General features: G+C 49.2%; 1 protein-coding gene across 3 annotated transcripts in view; it reads right to left on the bottom strand.

The window, feature by feature from the left end:
- FDPS (farnesyl diphosphate synthase) overlaps window positions 1-20,595 on the bottom strand; it is a 174,940-nt gene that overhangs the window by 54,063 nt on the left and 100,282 nt on the right. For all 3 annotated transcript variants that reach the window (XM_069650049.1, XM_069650052.1, XM_069650054.1), the window contains one exon: window positions 4,154-4,226. In XM_069650049.1, the coding sequence (XP_069506150.1) occupies window positions 4,154-4,226 (73 nt within the window). The remainder of the gene's footprint in view (window positions 1-4,153; window positions 4,227-20,595) is intronic.

Genomic DNA, 20,595 nt, shown 5'->3' on the forward strand with positions numbered 1-20,595 from the left:
TCAGATCAGGCAGGCAAGCCTAATAGCTTTTGGCAAGGTCAGGCAATTATCTCTAAGAGCCTGTAACTGAAACCAATTAACCCACCTGAGGGGAATAAAAGGCTGCTGCAGGGAGGAGCAGTAGAAAGAAGCTGGAGTGGAAGCTGGAATTTCGGCAGCAGCAGAGGTAGAAGAAGCAGAGCATGAGGCTGGCAGTTCACAAGGAAGTGTGACCACAGAAGTTATGTCGGAGTAGAGGAAGGGGAGATTTCACCTGAAGGCTCTGAGTTGGTCCTGTGGTCCGGTTTGGCTGCGGCAGCATTGGAAGAGACCGGAGGAAACGCACATTATTTCCAGTTGCACCGAATTGCTGTGAATGCAGAGCTGAAGTTGTGCATCCACCCAAGCCTCGTGTGCAGAAGCAAGCCAAGGGGATGTCTCTCCTTTAAGGAGGCTGGATCGCAGACACCCATGCAGCAGAGGGGTGTGGGTCCCAAGAGTGCCTGCAGCAGTAGTATTTGAAGAAACCAAGCAGGGAAGCAGAAGCAGCCCGCGGTTGCAGTGTTTGTGGAATCCTGAAAGTGAAGCTCAGTACTCCAGATCAACTAAAATACCTTGCCGGTAACAGTAGCCAGCTTTCTTATCACTTGTGTGCATATTTGAGCAAGATAAACTTGTTTGTAGAAGTGGGAAGTCCTAATAACACGGGAAATGTAACACGCAATGAAAAGCCTTTTCTTTTCTCATTGTTAAGCATAATTCAATGCTGAGGGTTCACGTGGCTCTTGTTAACAGAGAACACTGTCGGTGAAGCTTCTGAATCTTAATGGACTCTCCTGAAGCATTACTACAAGGACAATTTTCACATCGAGAAGTTGCGCATGAAACATGGTTTCCAGAGTACCTTGGAGGCTATGAGCTGACCGAGGTTGGAACGCGCGGCAGTTCAAAGGTAAAACAAAATCATGTGTGCTTAAATTCCTTTTTTTTGGAAAATTGACCTCTTGTAACATCCCGAAAAATGAAAAAAAGCAGTACAAGCTGAGCAGAGAACAAGTACAGTCCAAGGCAATAGACCAAACCCTACTACATTATATACAGCTCATTTAAGAACCAAATACTATTGTTTAAGAGGTGTCGAAGCTGTGTAACCTCAGAGACTTCCAACACTAAGGGTGACAAAGGTTATCCAAGGCTGGGAAGAGAGGCACTACAACCTGGGAATAACCACTGAAGAAACAGTGTCATAGAAGCTGGGGAAGGAGACTGTATACCTGTTCAAAATAAATGTAGTTGGTAACTACAAGGAGGAAGGAAAGGCAAAGAGGCTGCCCTTTCCTGTGACCCAAGAGAGAAGAGTGCCTTGCCAACCTGTAAATGTCGAAGAAGAGTTGTGGAAGTTGCATAACCTTATAAATTGCAGTAGCAGCAGAGCAGCGTAACTGTGGTTGCAAATACAATTGCCAGACCTGCTGTAGTTGAATGTAACATAAGCCAAAGGACAACTGTGGGGCAAGGCAGCATACTCTCACTGTTTCATCAAGAAAGCTGCTGGAGAGAGTGTAATTCCCAAGTGGAAGCATCCCGACAAAGAGTTGTTAAGCCGAAGTGGTACTTTTGTCTTCAAATTTGTTCATCTTCTCCCGGAAAGAGGCTATTCAGGAATCCCATTGGTACTTGGGGAACTTAGAAAGGGGGATCTTTTCATCAAGAGAAGAACTACTGCTACCAGTGGATTTTTATTTGTGTGAACTATTGCTTCTTTGGAACTTTTAAAGAATGTTCTTTTCCTTGGAAGAATTGACTTTGGGACAATTATGGGGGAGCAAGAGCTGCCCAGTAGAAGTCACCCAAGACACTGGCTGTTCGTTAACTCTTCATTTATATTATGTCATGTTTATTTAAATGTTTATATTCTTTAGTGTGATGGTTAGTATTGCAAATGCTGGGAGAATTTCCCTTAGATTCTAGACTAGTTAGGAAATGATATGATATGATATGATATGGCATTTGTAACGCGCCTATACACAGGTGTTTCAAGGCGCGACGAGGCAGGGAGGGGAGGAACAAGGGGAGACAGACAACGATCCTACTAGCCAGGTGTCAATCAGATCGCGCAAGTGCAGGGGTGGGGGAGGGGGAAAAGTGCAAGGGGAGGGGGGGGAAGTGCAGTACAAGGTAAGTGGCGTAAAGTAATAAATAAATGGGGCCAGCTGGTGGCAAGTGCAAGGTAAGTGCAGAACAAGTGCTGGAAAAGGGGGGGGGCTGTAGGGATACAGAGACAGTCCCGCAGTGCAGAGAGGTTCCAGGGCATCAGTGCAAGTGGAGAGTGGCTGGGCCCAGGACCGAGGCCGTTAAGAGTGGTCCAGTTGCAGAATCAGTGCAGTTTCAGTGAAGAATATTAGCTGTTCAGCAGGGGAGAGGGAGAGAGAAAGCAGAAGTAAAGAGGAAGGTTTTGAGGTGCTTCCGGAACCGGAGATGGTTCTCCTCAAGTTTCAGGGAGGCAGGAAGGCTGTTCCAGAGGGAGGCCCCTGCCGCGGAGAGAGATCTACCCCCAGCTCGTTGCTTCGAGAAGCGGCTGACCCTGAGGGAGTTGGAGGCGGATGAGCGAAGGGCTCGGGAAGGAAGATATTTGGGAAGAGAGAGTTGAAGGTATTTAGGACCAAGGCCCCAGAAGGCCTTGTGGACAATGCAGAGGGTTTTGAACTTTATCCTCGCAGCCACTGGGAGCCAGTGTAGAGATTTCAGTCCTGGAGAGATACGGTCCCTGGGCTTGAGGCCAAGGACAAGTCTCGCAGTTCTGTTCTGGATGAGTTGCAGAGGGCGGAGAGTGGAGGCAGGCAGATTAAGATAGAGGCTGTTACAGTAATTCAGCTTCGAGAGAACCAGGGCTCGGGAGACAGTGAGCTTCTGGGGGAAGGAGAGGAAGGGAAGAATACCTCTGAGGAGGTGCAGCTGGTAGTGTGACTTCTTAGCGACGTCAGAAATATGAGGAGAGAAGGAGAGTGTGGAGTCGAAGATGACCCCAAGGTTTTTTGCATTGCAGGTAGGAGCAGGGAGGGGGCCAAGGGAGACAGGCCAGAGAGCTGCAGGGAAGGAGGGAGTGGGTGTACCGATGAGTAGAATCTCAGTCTTACTGGCATTAAGGCAGAGGTCATTGGCGGCACACCATTCCTGGATAACAGACAGTCAGAGATGAGGGAAGGAGAGGGGGAGGCTGAGGGTAGCCTGAAAATGAGCTGGGTATCGTCCGCATAGCACTGGAAATTAGGGCAGAGAGCGGCGATGCGGTGGGCAAGGAGTGCCAGATACTGGTTGAACAGCCAGGGAGAGAGATTAGATCCCTGGGGGACACCACAGGTGGAGAAAAAGATGTCGGAGAGGAAGGACCCCAGTTGGACCTGGGAGGGTCGATTTGAAAGGAAAGAGGTCAGCCACGCCAGAGCCTGACCAGTGATACCCAGGTTTTCACGGAGACGGTTGAGCAGGATGGCATGGTTGACAGTGTAAAAGGCAGAGGAGAGATCGAGCAGAATGAGAACACACGGAGTGTTGGAATCGAGGTTCAAGAGCAGGTCTTCACGGATGTTCAGGAGAGCAGTTTCCGTGCTTCTGGCAGCTCTGAAACCAGATTGATGGTCATGAAGACTACCAACAGATTCAGCCTGGAGGTTAAGCTGGGAGATGGCCAGTTTCTCCAGGAGCTTGCCCAGGAAGGGAGTGATGGAGATAGGGCGGTAGTTAGCCGGGTAGGAGGGGTCGGAAGAGGGTTTCTTGAGAAGAGGGTGCACAAGGGAGTGCTTGAGGGGGGAAGGGAATCCCCTGGTAGAGTGGGTTTAGTTACAGTTTATTTCATTTTATTAAATAAAATATTGAACCATGAGAATTCTAAATGAAGTCTCGAGACTCACAACACCTTCTCACAGAGGGGTAAATATTTTGACTGTACATCCACATTCTAAACCGGGGCAGAATTAGAAGGGGCTTATCCACACAAGGACCTTACAGTGACAGTGTGCCGTCATGTCGACACTGAGCCACTCCAACACACATCACACATACACATTTAGTGCTATTGAGCAGGGCACTTATAGAACCTCCCTCCTCTGCTTTGCCCTACCTACTACACAAAACCGTCAGTCACAAAGGTCAGCTAGCATGGCCATTCACTTACCATGTACATGGCCGCTGCAACTGGGAGGTAGAACGTGTAGAAGGCTGTTTTGTACTTCACAATGGCTTTGTACCTTAAAACAAAAAAAGCACATCCAGATATCAAATCTGCAGGCAAACACTTTGCTGTTTAACATTATCCTTGACACACAGAAGTAACAGAAGTCGCAGCCTTTGTTTTTTTATTTTAAATCAAAAAAATGTTTTACATTTACTATTTGGTTTACACAAAAGTCAATAAAATCACATTACATACAAATGTAACAAACTTAATTTAAACATTATATAAACTAAACGATTTTTCTTTTAAATACTATCATCTTTTCAGATGAGGGGAAAAAATAAGATATACATGGTTAAAGCAAAGGTCCTATATATTACGTAGCTTATGCCAATTGATTATTGTCCAATAAAACATTTAGTCAAACTTTACCTTGCCTAGGAATAACATTCCATGTCAACCAGCATTCGTCAGTAGGTTTACAATTAAATGTCAGCTTCAGTTTCACTGTTCACACAGCATAATTGTCAACCGCGTGCTAATTATGGTAACCCAAACAGCCCTCCCCAATAACAACCTATATGGAGTAGGTTAAATCATAAATTCTATTTCAGAGTGGCCCAGAACGGAGATTATAGCCGGCACACAGACAGACAAGCCTGAGACACAAGTTCACCGACAACCACGAGTACATTTTCAAGATAGATACCAGGGAACATGTAAGCGACCCAATTTAGTCCCAACTGTTGGACACATCATGGGCCTCATTTGAGAAAGGAGGAGAACAATGCTGGGTCCAAATGTGGCAAGAGTTACTTCGAGACAGATCCAATGATCATCTGCCATTTTCTAACACTTACTGCCTAGCCCAATGAAAAATTGGAGAAAGAGGTTCCCAACCTATCCCTGAACAAGACCATATCAGTAGGAGGTAATAAGACACTATTAAAACATTTTTTTTGCACAACCCCCAGGTTGGAGTGGCTGATCAGCTAAGAGAGGAAGTCCTGAAGTGGCGCTTTCAGGGTAGAAACCAATTGTTGGTGTTCTGGCTACTCTAAACATTGTGCTGTCCTTTGTAGTTTGTCAGCTTTTCTTTCGGTCCAGAGTATCTACTTGACAATAAACCCTTTTCTGGGGTGCTGCACTTGGTAGCCCACAAGGCTACCACGACTAGGGTGCTTTTAAAGCAACCTATTTTGGTCACTGGGCGATTAGGTCACCCTGAAAGTGTGGTGGAGTATGTTAATGAAAGCTGCGATTTAGTTTTGGCTTCACCAGGATTGTAGCCACGTTTACCATATTAGAAGCCTAATGCACCTATATGGTGGACATTGGGCAACTAATGCATTTTTATAAGCCCTGCTCCCGACCATTATGTTTTTGGCAATCCAGTTGTCTGCAGGGACCCGGCGGCATGGCCAAAATATCAGCTTTGCTGAAGTAGGCTCCTCCTGGGCCCACAAAGACACCCTTGTTGTGGTTTAAACTAAACTAGTGTAGTTTCATCCAGACTTGCATCCAGTGTGGTTATTAGGAGCAGCTTGATTGGCTGGCCACCGAACAAAACCTTTGTGTGATGCTTGGAGTGAGATTGGTGGACTGGTTTATTGCAGCCCGTAGGTGGACATTATTAGTGAGAGGCTGAGCAGAGTTATGCTAAAACGCTGCTCTGAACGCGTAGTCAAGCAGAGTTGTGCATTCCTGCAGTCATTGATGGGGAGTTGGAGGGGTCAGAGTCAGCGGTGGATCGACTGGGGAATAGCATACCATGGACCCTCTGCCGGACTTCCCCTGGGGGCAGCGCGAGTTGACCCACGGGACGGCATTAGCAGTGCAGGGTGAGTCTTTGGTTGAATTCTGTGAGAATGAGGGCAACTCACGAATGGATACTGTTTATTCTAGTATTTGTGAAGTTGGCGAGCGTAGTGGGAGCAACGCAATTGCAGGGACGCACCCCTTTTGATATCACAGTAGAGATAACTGCATCTACCACTGCGTTTATGGATTCACATGAAGAGGAGGCTGTGCCACAGGTTACTGGCAAAGCTAGGTGAACGGTGGTAACTCACAAAGGGGGCAGGTTACCTATGGTGCCGCGACCAGAAACTCCTCTGCCCAAGATGCATAATACACTCAGTAAAAGCAGGGTGTTAGACAAAAAAAGCTGTGAGCCCTCCTTCGCAACATGTGTTGAACTATTTTACATATGGAAAAAACCTAGCAAAGCTTTTTTTAAGACTAAGACTAAAATCCAGCCCAAAATAAAGCCTGCTTGGCAACCGTTGACTTTTGGGCTCAGAGGAGGTATTAAAAAACATAAACCAACTGTTGAAGGGAGCCCTGATCAGTCATTGGCTCCGGTGAAAAGGACAGAGCAAAAGAACTTAAGATCTGAGCATTAACGACAAAGATTAGCTGGAGAATTCCAGATCGGTGGAGTTTCCCCCTCTTCCTTCCCCCCACGTTATACCATCTACGAATCCGGAATCAGAAATGTTCACCATTGACAGCGACTCTGCAATAGAATCTTTGAGGACTATTCAGCTGTCAAACCTTGAACAGGAAGCCATTGGTACCCCTCTCATAAGTGGACCTTTGGCCCTTGATGTTCATATCGAAAGGGAAATAGCCAAGATGTCGATTGCACAAGGGCCTCCGGATTTAAGTGTTTCGGAAGGAAATACCTGCATTTCCACAATCAACTCTGCAGTCTACACATTGGGGTTGCCTAGCGTGGGGACAGGGGAAATAACACCCTTGTCCGAGACAACTAACTGCGGCAAGGTTTGCTCCCCAACATGGCTCGTCAAGAATAATAAAAGAGCAAGGTCTTCCTTGGGAAGCCCCGCGCCTTATAGCTTGGGGGCCCGGAGGGAGCAACATACACGCTGTGGATGCAGTCAGTAACAGGCAAGTGGAAGAACCCCCGGTGCTAAGCCAGCTGGGATCGATTCCAACACGGTGGCAGCTTTGGCACTAACACTAGCCCCTTTTACTAAGCTCTATGAGAGCTTAAATGACCAACACTACGCTGCTCGCAATGGTCCCCTCTAAGATGTTGTTTGTTAAGGGTTTTGTATCAGCTGTATAAAATAGCTTGGACAAAAGCTCTACACAGACTACAAACATTCTTCGAAGCATTTTGGACCAGATTATTCAGGACAAAAAAAACAAAAAGAAGGGCCCAGAGGTCCCAAGCTTCTTTATTAACTCAGACGGAGGATGTTGTCCCTCTGCATCATTTAACCCCGAAGGAACCCTCAAAAGGTGCACCCAGGGTTTCAAGAGGCCCAAGTAAAAGCACTGCGGGTTGGTCCTGAGAGAATCATCTCATTAGAATCTGGGAAGAAGGGCAACTCGATCCTGGAGGGTCAGCTCATTTGCCCCTCTATTGAGGACAATGAATCCGATGAAGTACTGTACAAGGCTGAGCGAGAGAACCCAGATCGCCCACCAGTGAATGAATACACCATCTTTGCAAAAAGGAAAAAGGATAGGATCAAAAATCTCAAGAGAAAAGGACTCTGAGCCAAATTAAACTGCAAAAGTTACACCATAGGAAAAAAAAACGAAAAATCTAAAAGTTGGTGCACAAGCAACGCTCAAACGAAGCACGACAATTTGTGAGAAATTTGACCCTCCCAGTTAACTCTACTGTGGTGGCTTCCTCTAAGGTTTCGAAAGCCAAAGCTGCCTTTAAAATAAATAAATAATAAAAAAAAAAACACAACGTGAGGGCCATTTGTGATGTACAAACCGGGTAACCCTTGTTGAACTTATTTGAACACTTGATGAATATCAGACCAAGACTCCTGAAAAGACCAACGAGGTTTATAACTTGGGTACCAGGAGACGTTGGTGCTGTGAGCGCACATTCTCCCAAGCCAGTGAAAGCAGTTGTGGATCTGACAAAGTGGAGGAGACTATGTGTCAACAAAAGACAAGATCCTGGCTCAAGGGCACAAATGCTTTCCCTCACAAGCTGGCGAGGACTGTACTGACTGACAAAGTAGGGGCTGTCCGGTAAATTCCCTGGCGTCGTCTCATACTCAGAACATTAACAACGGTGAGACAACATCTAAGAGAGTCCAGTATTTTTGTCACAGTTCCCTCATTTGACGAGCTTGGTCTTTTGGGCCCATCTTTGCCTATTCTCCCAACATCCAACACTCTCAAAGAAAAGTGGGATTTCTTGAGGAGAAGGCACGGGAAGCTCCCATGTCCAACGATTGATCAGCCGGGGAATGGCATTACTAGACAAAGGGTTGGTGGAACTGGTGGAGTGGGCCTCGAACAGGAGATTTGGGGGCAGTGGCCTGAGCCCTCAATCACTTGTGGTAGTGCACCAGAGTGACCAACCCACACTCCTGCAACGTCAGCTCTCAAACTTGAAAACAGTTGGCAAACTGAACCACCTTCTCCATTTTTAACTATGGAGGATAGGCGAAAGGCCTCGAAAGCACTCTCCTTCCGAAGAAGGGGAGACATGGCTGTGAACGAGATTGGAAATAACAAGAGCTACTGCCAATCGCAACCTAATCAGTTCCAGTGCACCTCAAACAGACCATTACTGAAAAGCATGCTTAAAGCCAACAGCGGTTTAACTTTAAACCAAGAAAACGTACTCCAATTGTTGCACCAGATCCCTAAATTCTGTATGATACCGACAGAGGACATAAAAATGATTGCATTTTTGGACGAACAACAGCTTGACAGGGTCGCAATTCATATGCCATCCAACCTGGTAAAACAAAACTGTACTGGAAGAAGCGCCTTCTCTATTTGAATTGGGCTTTGACTTGAAAGAGTTACACGACGCATGGAACCATACAGACATCGAGCAACAGCATGGGGGCAGTAAATCAGACGATGATGCAACCCCCTTCTTTCACTCTATCACAGCTGACCGCAATCCTGCATCCACAGAAGAGTGGTATCTAAATTGGAGTCTTCCCAGTCGCATGGTCATCAAAGCTGGGATTGGTATCTGAAGCCCAGATCCTTGAAAAACAAAGAGCAGAACTACCTCAACCTGGCAAACTAACATCTTTCACTTTGGGATCCTGGAATACTAGAGGGCCCACCCTTCTATTGGGTAACAGGGATTTGAAGTTCCATTCATACGATGTGGTCTGTTTGCAGGAGACCTGGTTAAGAAATCCTCCAATCTTGGATGGGTTCACGGTCTATTTAAAACATGCCTTGAAAGGCCCAAAAGGGAGACCAATGTCTGGTTTGTTGACAGCAGTTAAAATGGCAGTGGGCTAACTGTGTTGGAAATGTTTAATCCTTCCCCTTATATCCAATTGTTAGAATTTGAAGTGGAAGGTGTTCGTTCTGGCAGCCCCAAGTGATTGCTGTTCATTTTATACTGGAACTTGGATGCTGAGTGTTCTCATTCCTTTCAACCCTTAGGGATGGGAATGCTGGATAGAGCCTTTGAGACGTGTCCAGACCCAGATGTAATAATATGTGGCGACTTAAATGTTCACTGTTTTGATGGATCTAATTTTTGTTAACAGACTCACGTGGCCTCTACAATCTCTGAAAGTGGAGGTCACGCATGGTATAAGGAATTAAGCAACAGGAATATACACATGTTGAATGGACACTTATAGGGCGATATTACCGCTCAGGCGACTTGGAAAAGGGGTGGGGAAACAAGCGTACTAGATCACATTTCGTCCCAGGTAAGATGCTCCTGAGATGCCTGAAGCCGGAAATAATCCATACAAACCAGAGTGACCACAATATTATGAAGTTCACATGTAAAGATTGGGAGTGCCAGGTAACTGAGGTCTATCCTACGCAGGTCAAGGTGTCGAGTGCAAGGAAGGAACAAGTTACTTACCTGTAACTGTTGTTCTCCAGCATGGGTCTGGCATGGATTCACATGCTCATGAATATTCCCCGTCGTCAGGCTGGGAATCCTCGGTAAAGAAAAAACCAGTATCAGTTTCGTTTCTGATCTGTCTTTCGTAGTAGTAACCAATCACTGGTCTCTGCGTCATACTGACCACAGCCAATGACTGCCCTCTACCTAAGCCCCGCCTCTGGCAGCCATCTTCAGATTTGGAAGCACGTGAAGTGGCAGTATGACCAAGTGAAGAGCCGCAGAGGGGTAGGCGGGAGGGTTCGCATGTGAATCCATGCCAGACCCATGCTGGAGAACAACAGTTACAGGTAAGTAACTTGTTCCTTCTCCAGCATGGGGTCTGGCATGGATTCACATGCTCATGAATAAAGAATACATAGCAGTACCCACATGCACAACCACGGGAGGTGGCAAAGGCTCAACATTAAGCATCACATCAAACTCAATATTAAGCAATTTTACCTCCTCACCAGGCTCACCTCAGGCGAACAGGTTGCGCAGCACTGCTTGGCCGACCCTGGACTCCTCCCTGGAATCCCGATCGACGCAGTAGAATTTCGTGAAGGTGTGCGTCGACCTCCACGTAGCAGCCCTGCAAATGTCCAGCAGGGGCACACCAGATAGGAACGCCGTGGTAGCTGCGATCGCTCTGGTGGAATGTGCTCTCGGACGGCCAGGCAGCGGTCGATTTGCCAACCGGTGACAGTACATGATACAGCCGGAGAGCCATCTGGAAATGGAAGCCTTCGAGAGAGCCTTCCCCTGATTGACAGGTCCAAAGTTCACAAAGAGTTGTGACGTCTTCCGAAAACACTTTGTGCGATCCACGTAGAACTTCAGCGCTCTAGCCACATCCAGCGAGTGCAAAGTCCTCTCAGCCGGCGACGAAGGCGACGGGAAAAACACAGGCAACACCAAGGGTTCGTTGAGATGGAAGTCCGACGGCACCTTGGGCATGAAGGAGGGGTGCGTCCTGAGCACCACCCTCGTGTCGTGAAAAGTCAAGTACGGGGCCTTGCAGGAAAGGGCCTGGATCTCTCCCACCCGTCGTGCGGAGGTGATGGCCACAAGAAACGCTGTTTTCCACGACAGGAACTTCAACGGGGCCGAGTGCAGAGGCTCGAACGGAGGTCCCATGAGCTTGGTCAGCACCACGTTGAGCTCCCACGCCGGGGCCGGAGCCTTCACCGGCGGGAACGATCTGAACAGTCCCTTCATGAACTCTTTCACCAGACGATGAGACCACAAGGACGTCTGCCCCATGGTTCTAGTGTATCGGGAGATCGCAGCAAGATGAATCTTGATGGACGCGTGTGCCAGTCCAGCTTTGGCCAGCGTCAACAGGTACGGCAGTACTTGGGGAGCCGTAATCCTTAGAGGGTTAATCTTCTGTGCGTGGCACCAGACAGAGAACCTCTTCCATTTGTGTCCGTAGCATTTAAGAGTCGAGGACGCCCTGGCCTTTGCAAGAACCTCTCTGCAGTCGGCCGGTATGTCGTATCCTCCAAACTCTAGCGCTGCAGGAGCCAGGCCTGCAAGTTCAGCGACTTCGGGTCGTGGTGGAGGATGGCGCCTCCTTCCCTGGAGAGCAGATCCGCGTCCACTGGCAGCTTGATTGACGGGGACGCTGACAAGTCCAGAAGGTCCGGGAACCATATCTGCCTCGGCCACGCAGGTGCGACGAGGATCATCCTGCACCGTGACCTCTTGAGCTGGTTGATGAGCCGGATCAGTAGTGGCAATGGAGGGAACGCGTATAGGAACAGGCCCGCCCAGGGGAACGAGAAAGCATCGCCCATGCTCCTCGGCTGGGGAAACCTGCTGGCGAACCTCCGGCACTTGGAGTTCGTCGCCGTCGCGAACAGGTCGATCTGGGGTGTGCCCCACCGTCGGAAGAGGCGATCCACTAGATCCTGCCGTAGTTCCCACTCGTGGCACGAGCGCAGCTCCCTGCTGAGTGAGTCGGCGATGGTGTTTTTTATCCCTGCCAGATGAAACGGCACCAGAAACATCCTTTGGGCGACGGCCCAATGCCACAGATCCTGCGCCTCCTTGGACAGTGCTGGGGACCTGGTTCCGCCCTGTTTCCTGATGTAAAACATGGTGGTGGTGTTGTCGGTGAAGATCCTCACCACCTTGCCCTTGAGGGACGGAAGGAAGGACCTGAGGGCCCAGAACACTGCACGGAGCTCCAGGACGTTGATATGGAGGGACTTCTCCGTCGGGAGCCAAAGGCCTCTCGCGTGCAGATTTTCGGTGTGCGCTCCCCACCCTTCCAGGGAGGCATCCGTGGTCACTGTCTCCTGGTGGTCTGGGGTCTGGAAGTCCATGCCCGCCGTCAGATGCGCGCGGGTGCCCCACCACCGGATCGCTCGGCGGAAACTCTTGTCGAGTGTGATCCTCTCCTCGAAGCCGCCCGTCGTTTGGATCCAGCGCGCGTCCAGGAACTCCTGCAACGGGCGCATCCGGAGCCTACACATGGGAATGAGGTAGATGCAAGAAGACATCATTCCGAGGAGGGACTTGATGGACCTCACCTTGGCCGCGTCGGAAACCAAACATCCGCTGTACCTTGCCCAGGATGGACCTGGTCCTTTCCTCCGACGGGGAGGCCAGAAGGGACACTGTGTCGAGCTTCGCTCCCAGAAACAGTGCGTTTTGCGCGGGTACCAGGTGGGACTTGGCGTAGTTCACGGAGAATCCCAGGTCCGTGAGAAGTTGGACGGTCCTTGCCGTGTGCTCCACGGCGAGCTCCCTCGTCTTGGCTCGGATGAGCCAGTCGTCCAGGTAGGGGTAGACGTGGATCCCCTCTCGGCGCAGCTGCGCCGCCACTGGTGCAAGGCACTTGGTGAATACCCTGGGTGCCGACCGTAGACCGAAGGGAAGGGCTCTGAACTGGTAGTGACGCCCTTGGACCACGAACCTGAGGAATTTTCGGTGCCCCTTTAGGATGGGAATATGGAAGTAGGCATCCTCCAAATCCAACGACGACAGGAAGTCGCCCTCCTCCAGCTGACCCAGGACGTGCTGGAGGGTGACCATCCGGAACTTCTGAGCTTTGATGAACTTGTTCAGCCGTCGTAGGTCTAGGATGGGGCGCCATCCTCCCGTCTTCTTCACGAGGAAGTATCTTGAGTAAACTCCGGAGCCCCGAAGCCTCCTTGGGACGAGTTTGATGGCGCCCTTCCTTAGCATCGCCCTTACCTCCCGGAGAAGCTGAGGGACGTGAAGCTCTTTCCTGGCCACAGGGGGGACGCGCGGGCACCTTCTTTGAAACTCGAGCGCGTGGCCCTGGGCTACGGCGTCCAGCACCCAATGGTCGGTGGAGATGGACTCCCACACGCTGACGAAGCTCGCCAGCCGGCCTCCCACCGGGGTGCTTCGGTGGGGGCCCGACCCCACGGCCGGTTCAATCCTGCTTAGACGAGGCTTTGCCGCCTTGACCTCCTTGGCGACGACGGCGGGGTCCGCCTGACTTGCCTCGTCCCCTGTAAGCTTCTTGAGACGACGAACGGGCCGCTTGACGGTAGGTGGAAAATCCGCCGCCGGAACCTTTGGAGGCGCCCTTGCCTCCGCCGCTCCGAAAGGGCGGCCGCCGTTGCTGGAGAACCCCGAGAGCCCGGGCTGTCTCCGTGTCCGCTTTAATGGCTTGAAGGGAATCGTCCACTGTCTTCCCAAACAGGTTGTTCCCATCGAACGGCATGTCCAGGACTCTGGTCTGTACGTCTTGACGGAAGTCAGTAGCCTTGAGCCATCCACGCCGCCTAAGGCACACGCCGTTGCCCAACTGGCGAAATCCAGTGTCGGCGATGTCTGTCGCAATAGTGATGGCGTGGTCCAACGCCACCTCACCTTCCTGCAAGATCTCCAGGGCATCCGCCCTCTTGTCGTCCAGTAGGAAGTCCAGCAGGGGAGCCAGCTTGTACCACAGCTCCTTGTCGTACCGGGCTACGATAGCCAAGGCGTTAGCCGCCTTAATCGTCGTCGCTGCAGACGAGATGACCCTGCGCCCCATCGTCTCCAATTTCTTTCCCTCGCAGTCGGGCGGGGAAGTCGACGTGGAGGCTGCAACCCCCCCCCCCGCTTTCTTCCTGGCCGCCGCGGAGACGACGGAGTCCGGGGTAGGCTGCGCCCGGAGGCACAAGGGGGCCGCGTCCGGGACCCGGTACTTCTTCTCGTACCGGTCCCTTCTAGCCGGCGTCGTGGATGGGTTCTTGAGGAGGGCGAGGCCCTCATCCCAAATATCGTCCAGTAGAGGTACCGCGAGGACCGTCTTCCTCTTGGCCTCGCGCCGCTGATAAAGGAAACCTTCCTTCTTCTTCTCCTCAGGGCAGAGCTGGAAGAGCTCGGATGCCCTGGCGATCATGGAGTGAAAAGATCCAATCTTGTCGGGCGGGGAAGCCCGGGTGGGAGGAGACGACGGCAGATCCTCGTCGTACACCTCGTCGTCCGTACCCGTTGCGGCCGTGTCAGTCCCCGTATCATCCCCTCGAGTCGTGGACGGGGAGGAGGGCTGAACGGGGCGCGACGGCTGAAAAGGAGGTGGAGGGTGAATCCTTCTTTTCTTAGGAGGGGGGCTGCCCGAAGGGCCTGGTTCCGGGTCCCCCGACGGGAGTTGTTCCTCCACTGGTAACGGCAGTCTCGTCCTTATCTCTGAGCATAAGGACTGTATAGCCAACAAAATGGCCGCCGAGTTGTCTTGCGGCACTGGCAGAGGGGAATCCGACGGGCGGTCAGGGGCCCCGTCGGTACCCTCGACGACGTCGTCATCTCCTGCGTCGGGATCCCTCCCGACGGGCTGGTCTTCTTCCACGCCAATGCCGTGGCTTAAGACCTCGATCAGTTCTTCCTCAGAGGTTGAGGCCGAATCCACGGCGACCTCCTGCCCCCCCTTTTTCTTCTCCGTCGGAGGTTTCACGGGGTCCTGTCGATGGGCATAAAAGAGGACTCCCTCTGCGGTGGCAGGGAGACTCTGAGCCCCGAGGTCGCCACCACCGGCGTAGCCTCCACAGGCTGAGCCAGGGCCGCCGCGACTGTCTCGATAGAGGCCTTGGCCGGATGGATTAAGGCTTTCATCACCCTTGGTGCGCTCACCGCCTTCTCCTTGAGGGGGGGGACACTGCCTCGCTCCCCCTCCGCCTTCGAGCTCGACCGGGGCCTCTCCAGGAGCTTCGCCGGGTGCTCAGCCTTCCTCTTACCCGACCCAGAGCGTTGGCTCGTGGTTGATGGTGCCGGGGAGGGTGCGCCCTGCCTGGTGCCCGTAGAGCCCGATCGTTCGGCGCTCCCGGTGCCAGCGGACTCGCGGTGCTTGGCCTTATGTTGGACCCCCGTCGCCGGGGCGTCCTCAAAGGTCTTAGAAGACCGCTCGGATTATTTCTTCTTCTTCTCGCCGGACGGGCTCTTCCCTTCCAGCCAGTTGGCGAGATGTTGATGGCGGTCCTTCATGGTCCGCTCCGACATGTTGCCGCAAAACGCACAGTCCTTCTCCACGTGCGTCTTGTCTTCATGTAGGCAGTAAAGACAAAAGGAGTGTTCGTCTTCCTTAAAGACATTCTGCAGCTGGCATCCAGGGCAGACCCTGAACAGCCTTCCGGGCGTCGAGCTTCCCTTCTCCTGGGCCATGACCGAGATGGGCCTGAGAAACTTCTGGAGTCCTCCAAAAGCGTAGCTCGACGAATCTTCACCCTTGAGGGGCGTAGACCAATCCGACACGGGTCCCCGTTGATCGGATGGAGAGTCGGTGGAGCTTGAGGCTCTTTTGACTGAAAAAAACGAAGTTTTTGAGAAAAAACGTGAAAAAATAGCACTAACGCTCGAGAGCAATAGCACGAGGATCCCAACACATGAACGTGCGGTAAAAATCCAAAGATGGCTGCCAGAGGCGGGGCTTAGGTAGAGGGCAGTCATTGGCTGTGGTCAGTATGATGCAGAGACCAGTGATTGGTTACTACTACGAAAGACAGATCAGAAACGAAACTGATACTGGTTTTTTCTTTACCGAGGATTCCCAGCCTGACGACGGGGAATATTCATGAGCATGTGAATCCATGCCAGACCCCATGCTGGAGAATAGATGGATTCTGAATCAAGCCAGAATGGAGGGCCTGAAAGACATTTACCAATTCAGTGATCAGGTATCCTCGGGATCAAGTTGGCCTGACTCTGGACTACACTATATATTTGGTGAATTTTGTGGTAACCAGTAAACCAGGTTTTAGGCCCAAATGTATCCATTTACATGTATTGGATATAGAGGTGAACAAGACCAAGAGAAATTTGAGAGCCAACTGATTGAAACATCGCAATTGGCTCAAATCGAGAAAACATGTAATGCTACAGCACAATGACGAACTGATGCTTAGCAAAGTAGAACACAAAAAAATTGTGGCGATGTGAGAATTGATTAACTCTCTGCATGTACCTCGAGCAGCATGGACCATTAATGCTGTCTCGGGCCAAGTCATGGGTAGAATATTTCTCCCGTCCACTTTCAGTAAGTAACGTGTGCGGTTCAGTAGTATAAACCCCTTCTTGCGGTGAATGGTCATTCCCAGTAGAACTTGACGAGAAAGCCAGTAAATCACGCGCTCTGGGACCAGATGGCATCACAAGCGTAATGCATAAGGATAATCCAGTCGAATGTGAGCAGTTTTTTATTTGAACTAGTATGCACATAGGAAAGATTGGGATGGTCCCACAGTCTTGGAGGACCTCGGACGTGGTGCCGATTTGTAAGGGGGGGGCGACAGGTCTGATCCTAGGAATTATAGGCCCATCACCCTCCTCGATGCCACAGGAAAGATCCATGCAGCACATGCAGCTTTGGTGTTGAGGGCATTATGGGTTGATCAATCTGGTAATTGGGATCCTTTGCAGTCAGGTTTTATAAAAGGGGCTGGGTAACTCATTGAATGTGCTCTTGATAAGCATTCTGAAGACACGCACTATTAGAAAGAAAAAGAAGTTGTACCTAGCCTTCGTAGACCTGGCCCAAGCCTTTAATACATTAGACAGGCAGATATTGTGTGGATAGCTAGGAGCATGGAGGTGCCAGAGTGACATCTTGGAGGCAAAGTGCCTATACACTGATACATCATTCGAGGTAAGATTAAACCTTGGAGGGTCACTCTCTGAAACAATTTCGGCCCTCTTTAATCTGCTTATTTATTTCTGACCCGAATAAGGCACTAAAGACTGTACACAGCTTCCTGCTTAAGGTGGATGGTAAATCTTTGGATAGACTGCTATACAATGATGACTTGGTCTTAAAAGGCTAAACTCCCGCGGGTCTGCAAAGGCAGCTAAACGCATTGCAGACGTACGTTATAGAGAATGGTCCAACAATAAATGCTGCCAAAACCAGAGTACTTATTTTGCAGCCACCATCTGGAATGGTAACTTGTAAACATCAATACCTGAACAAGGACATCTTGCTAAAAGGGAATTCTTTTGTATACCTGGAGATGCACCTGGGTAATAGTATCAGGGATGCCTCTAGAGAACAGGATTTGCGCTCAAAGTCGAGAAACTTGGCCGCACAGGGGAAGATATTAAAGAGATAAGGAAGTTTCTCTTTAATCCCTGTGGTATCCTTTTATCGACTGAAGGTGACCCCTGTTCTCACTTATGGAGCAGAGGCTTTTTTCGCGCTTCCGGTTGGAGCCTGGGCAACTCTAGAGAGCCTATTTTGGAAAAGGATGTGGTCGCTTCCAAAGTGTGTACCCATTCGAGTCATAAGAACAAAGCTGGGTTAATGGAAAAGTTTAATGCTTTACAGGAAATGTATACCATCAAACCCAGTCAGAGGCTTCTCCATCAGGAGTGGCTCTGACCCCACCCTAATGGAATGGAGGTATATTTGCAGAGCAATACTGAGAGACTTGAACATCTCAAGAAATTCTATTTACAAATCAGACCTCGGTGAAGGACACACTATGGATAAGACTGGATAGTGTCCCAGGAGCAAAGACAGTCAAACAAACTGTACCGGCAAATGGTCCCAGAAACTCGCAGATCTAACACCATGCCTCAATATCTAGCAAGATTTCCAAACAGTAACTAATGCACCCAATACATGAGATTTAGATTAAACCTCTACCCTACTCGAGATATCTTGAGTATGTGCAGCAGGGATGGAAAATTAGATACGTGTAAGTTGTGCAAACTGGTCAATGCAAAAGAGACCTTGAAGCATCTGGTATTGTTCGGTACATTGACAGAGTTGAGAACGAGGCTTTTGGCCAAGTGTATTAATGACCGGAGTTTGAGATGCGCCGAGCAATGGTGTTCAGCATTTATGCATGGAGAAAGACTGACTCTAATCTTAGCTCTTGTTGCTTTTTTAAAAGAGAGATTTACAGTTTTGGAAACCTGAGCCGAATTCCTAAAGCGATTGTAATTCGGTTTGGTACACTAGGAGCAGAATTGCTTTTTTTATGTTGGTTTTATTATTAATAAGAACATTGTCGAGTAATGTGGGGTTAATTCCAACAAAACAACTTTAAGAGTCCACGTCTGGTTGCCCCCAGGTAACCTAGGGTGACCAACCCCAAGTTCCTTCAAAGAATTCAACAAAGGTAGCAGGCGCCCCCTCTCTCGGAAGAACAAGGCATGATAACCTGTTCAGTGGTTGTTACATGGGCAACCAGACGTGGACTCCCTGCTCACTGTGCCCAGAGAGGCACAGCTTCACCTCACTGATGAGGCCCAACAAGGCTGAAACACGTGTATGGGGTTGCTGTTGGTACTCTTGTTCAGAGAGGAATTGCCAGAGCAATGTGGGCGGGACAAAGACTGTTATACAAATGGGTATTTCCCATCTGTGAAAGGTACAGTGAGCAAAAAGCAGATGGCTGCGAACTCCCAATGTGGTTAACAACCAGTGAACAGGTTATCATGCCTTGTTCTTCCGAGAGAGGGGCGCCTGCTACCTTTGTTGAATAGCAATCAAGTTTGTTCAACAAATTTTGGAGGCCAGTTGGTGTCCGAGACAAAAGGACCAGGTCATCCGCATACAGCAACCACATAATTTTCTGTGAACCAAGCTTCAGGGCATCTCCCACAGTATCAAAGGTTTCTCCCAGCTCTAGTATGAACATATTGAATAAAAAGTAGGCCAATATACACCCCTAGTTTAGGCCTCGCAGAGTGGCGAATACGCAGGACAGGCAGTCTTCCAGGGAGAGCGTTACTTGCATTGAAGTGTTCAAATGTAAGATCATAATTAACGCAAGTAAAGAAAATGGACATTTATAATGTTTCAATTACCTGTACAATAATGATCGATCAATAGAGTTGAATGCCACCTTAAAGTCGACAAAGGCTAAGTATAGCGATTGTTTTACGGATGGCACATTGAGATTTAATCATATTGAGAATGGTAATATTAGGAGAGGTAACTAGACCAGCAAAAAATCCTGCCCGGAATGGATCCCTCAACTTGGCTCCTAATGTCCACTCATTCAGTTGTTCGAACATGAGCTGAATGAAGATTTTGCCTTGTGCATCTAATAATCGATCGGGCGATAACTAGATGGAAGTTGCCGATTGCCTTTTTTTTTTTTATAAACAGGCACTATAATTTACTGCTTCCAGGATTCTGGTAGAAATTGAGTTATGTTTATTGATGTATATATTTCAAACCGAATACTCGCCCAGAGTTTAGGATGTTGTTTCAATGTAAGATTTGATAAACCATCTGGTCCTGGAGCTCTAGAGCAACTTATTGCGTTTATATAATGTGAAATATCTGCCATATCAAAATCAAGATGGAAAGTCATTTTCAAAATCAATGTCAACAGGGTTTGCACAGTCTACAGGAATTTAATATAATTGCATAAAATGAGTTATCCAATTCTGTTCTGTGACACTATTGGATTGTATGACAGTTTGTGAGCCATTAGTGGTTTGATTAAGGATTGCCCATATATTAGCTGTATTTTTAGTTTGCAGCACGCTTAACATTTTAGCTCCATCCATCTGATATAATAGAGATTTCTGGTTCTGTAACCAGTTTTTATACTTGGTTCTGATTTGAGTTAAAGCTTGTCTTAGCTCATGTGGTTGTTTTAATAATTGACACTTTTGTGATCTGAACAATCGTTTCCTCAGTTTAACCTCATGGTTGTAAACATGTATCTTACAGGTGTTCACGGGTACATTACAGGTATTGGAGTGGAACATTTGCATCATATCACTATATACCATGGGAGGTCTTAAATGCCAAAATTGCCATTGTGTAGCTCTGAGGACAGATATGTGCTAAATGCCTTCAGCCAGTCCTCGGACCATCATAGTCTATTTTGCCTGGTGTTGAGGATCATGTGACCCTGGGGTCGCCCATTGTTATTAGTCACGCCTGCATCTATATAGGTCCATTTCATTGTAAGCATGTCGTGATCCCTAGTATCAGTTTTACAAATACAGAAATCAACGACATGAGAAATGAGTGCAGCATTCACATATATGTAATCTATTGTGGCCTCGGTGTTGCCTCTACGCCATGTAGGATGAGGAGGAATGTCAAGCTTGAATGCTCCATTCAGCATATGCATACTGCGAGATT

This window comes from Ambystoma mexicanum, chromosome 1p, assembly GCF_040938575.1.
Source record: "Ambystoma mexicanum isolate Mex_15411 chromosome 1p, UKY_AmexF1_1, whole genome shotgun sequence".
NCBI classification, from domain to species: Eukaryota; Metazoa; Chordata; class Amphibia; order Caudata; family Ambystomatidae; genus Ambystoma; species Ambystoma mexicanum.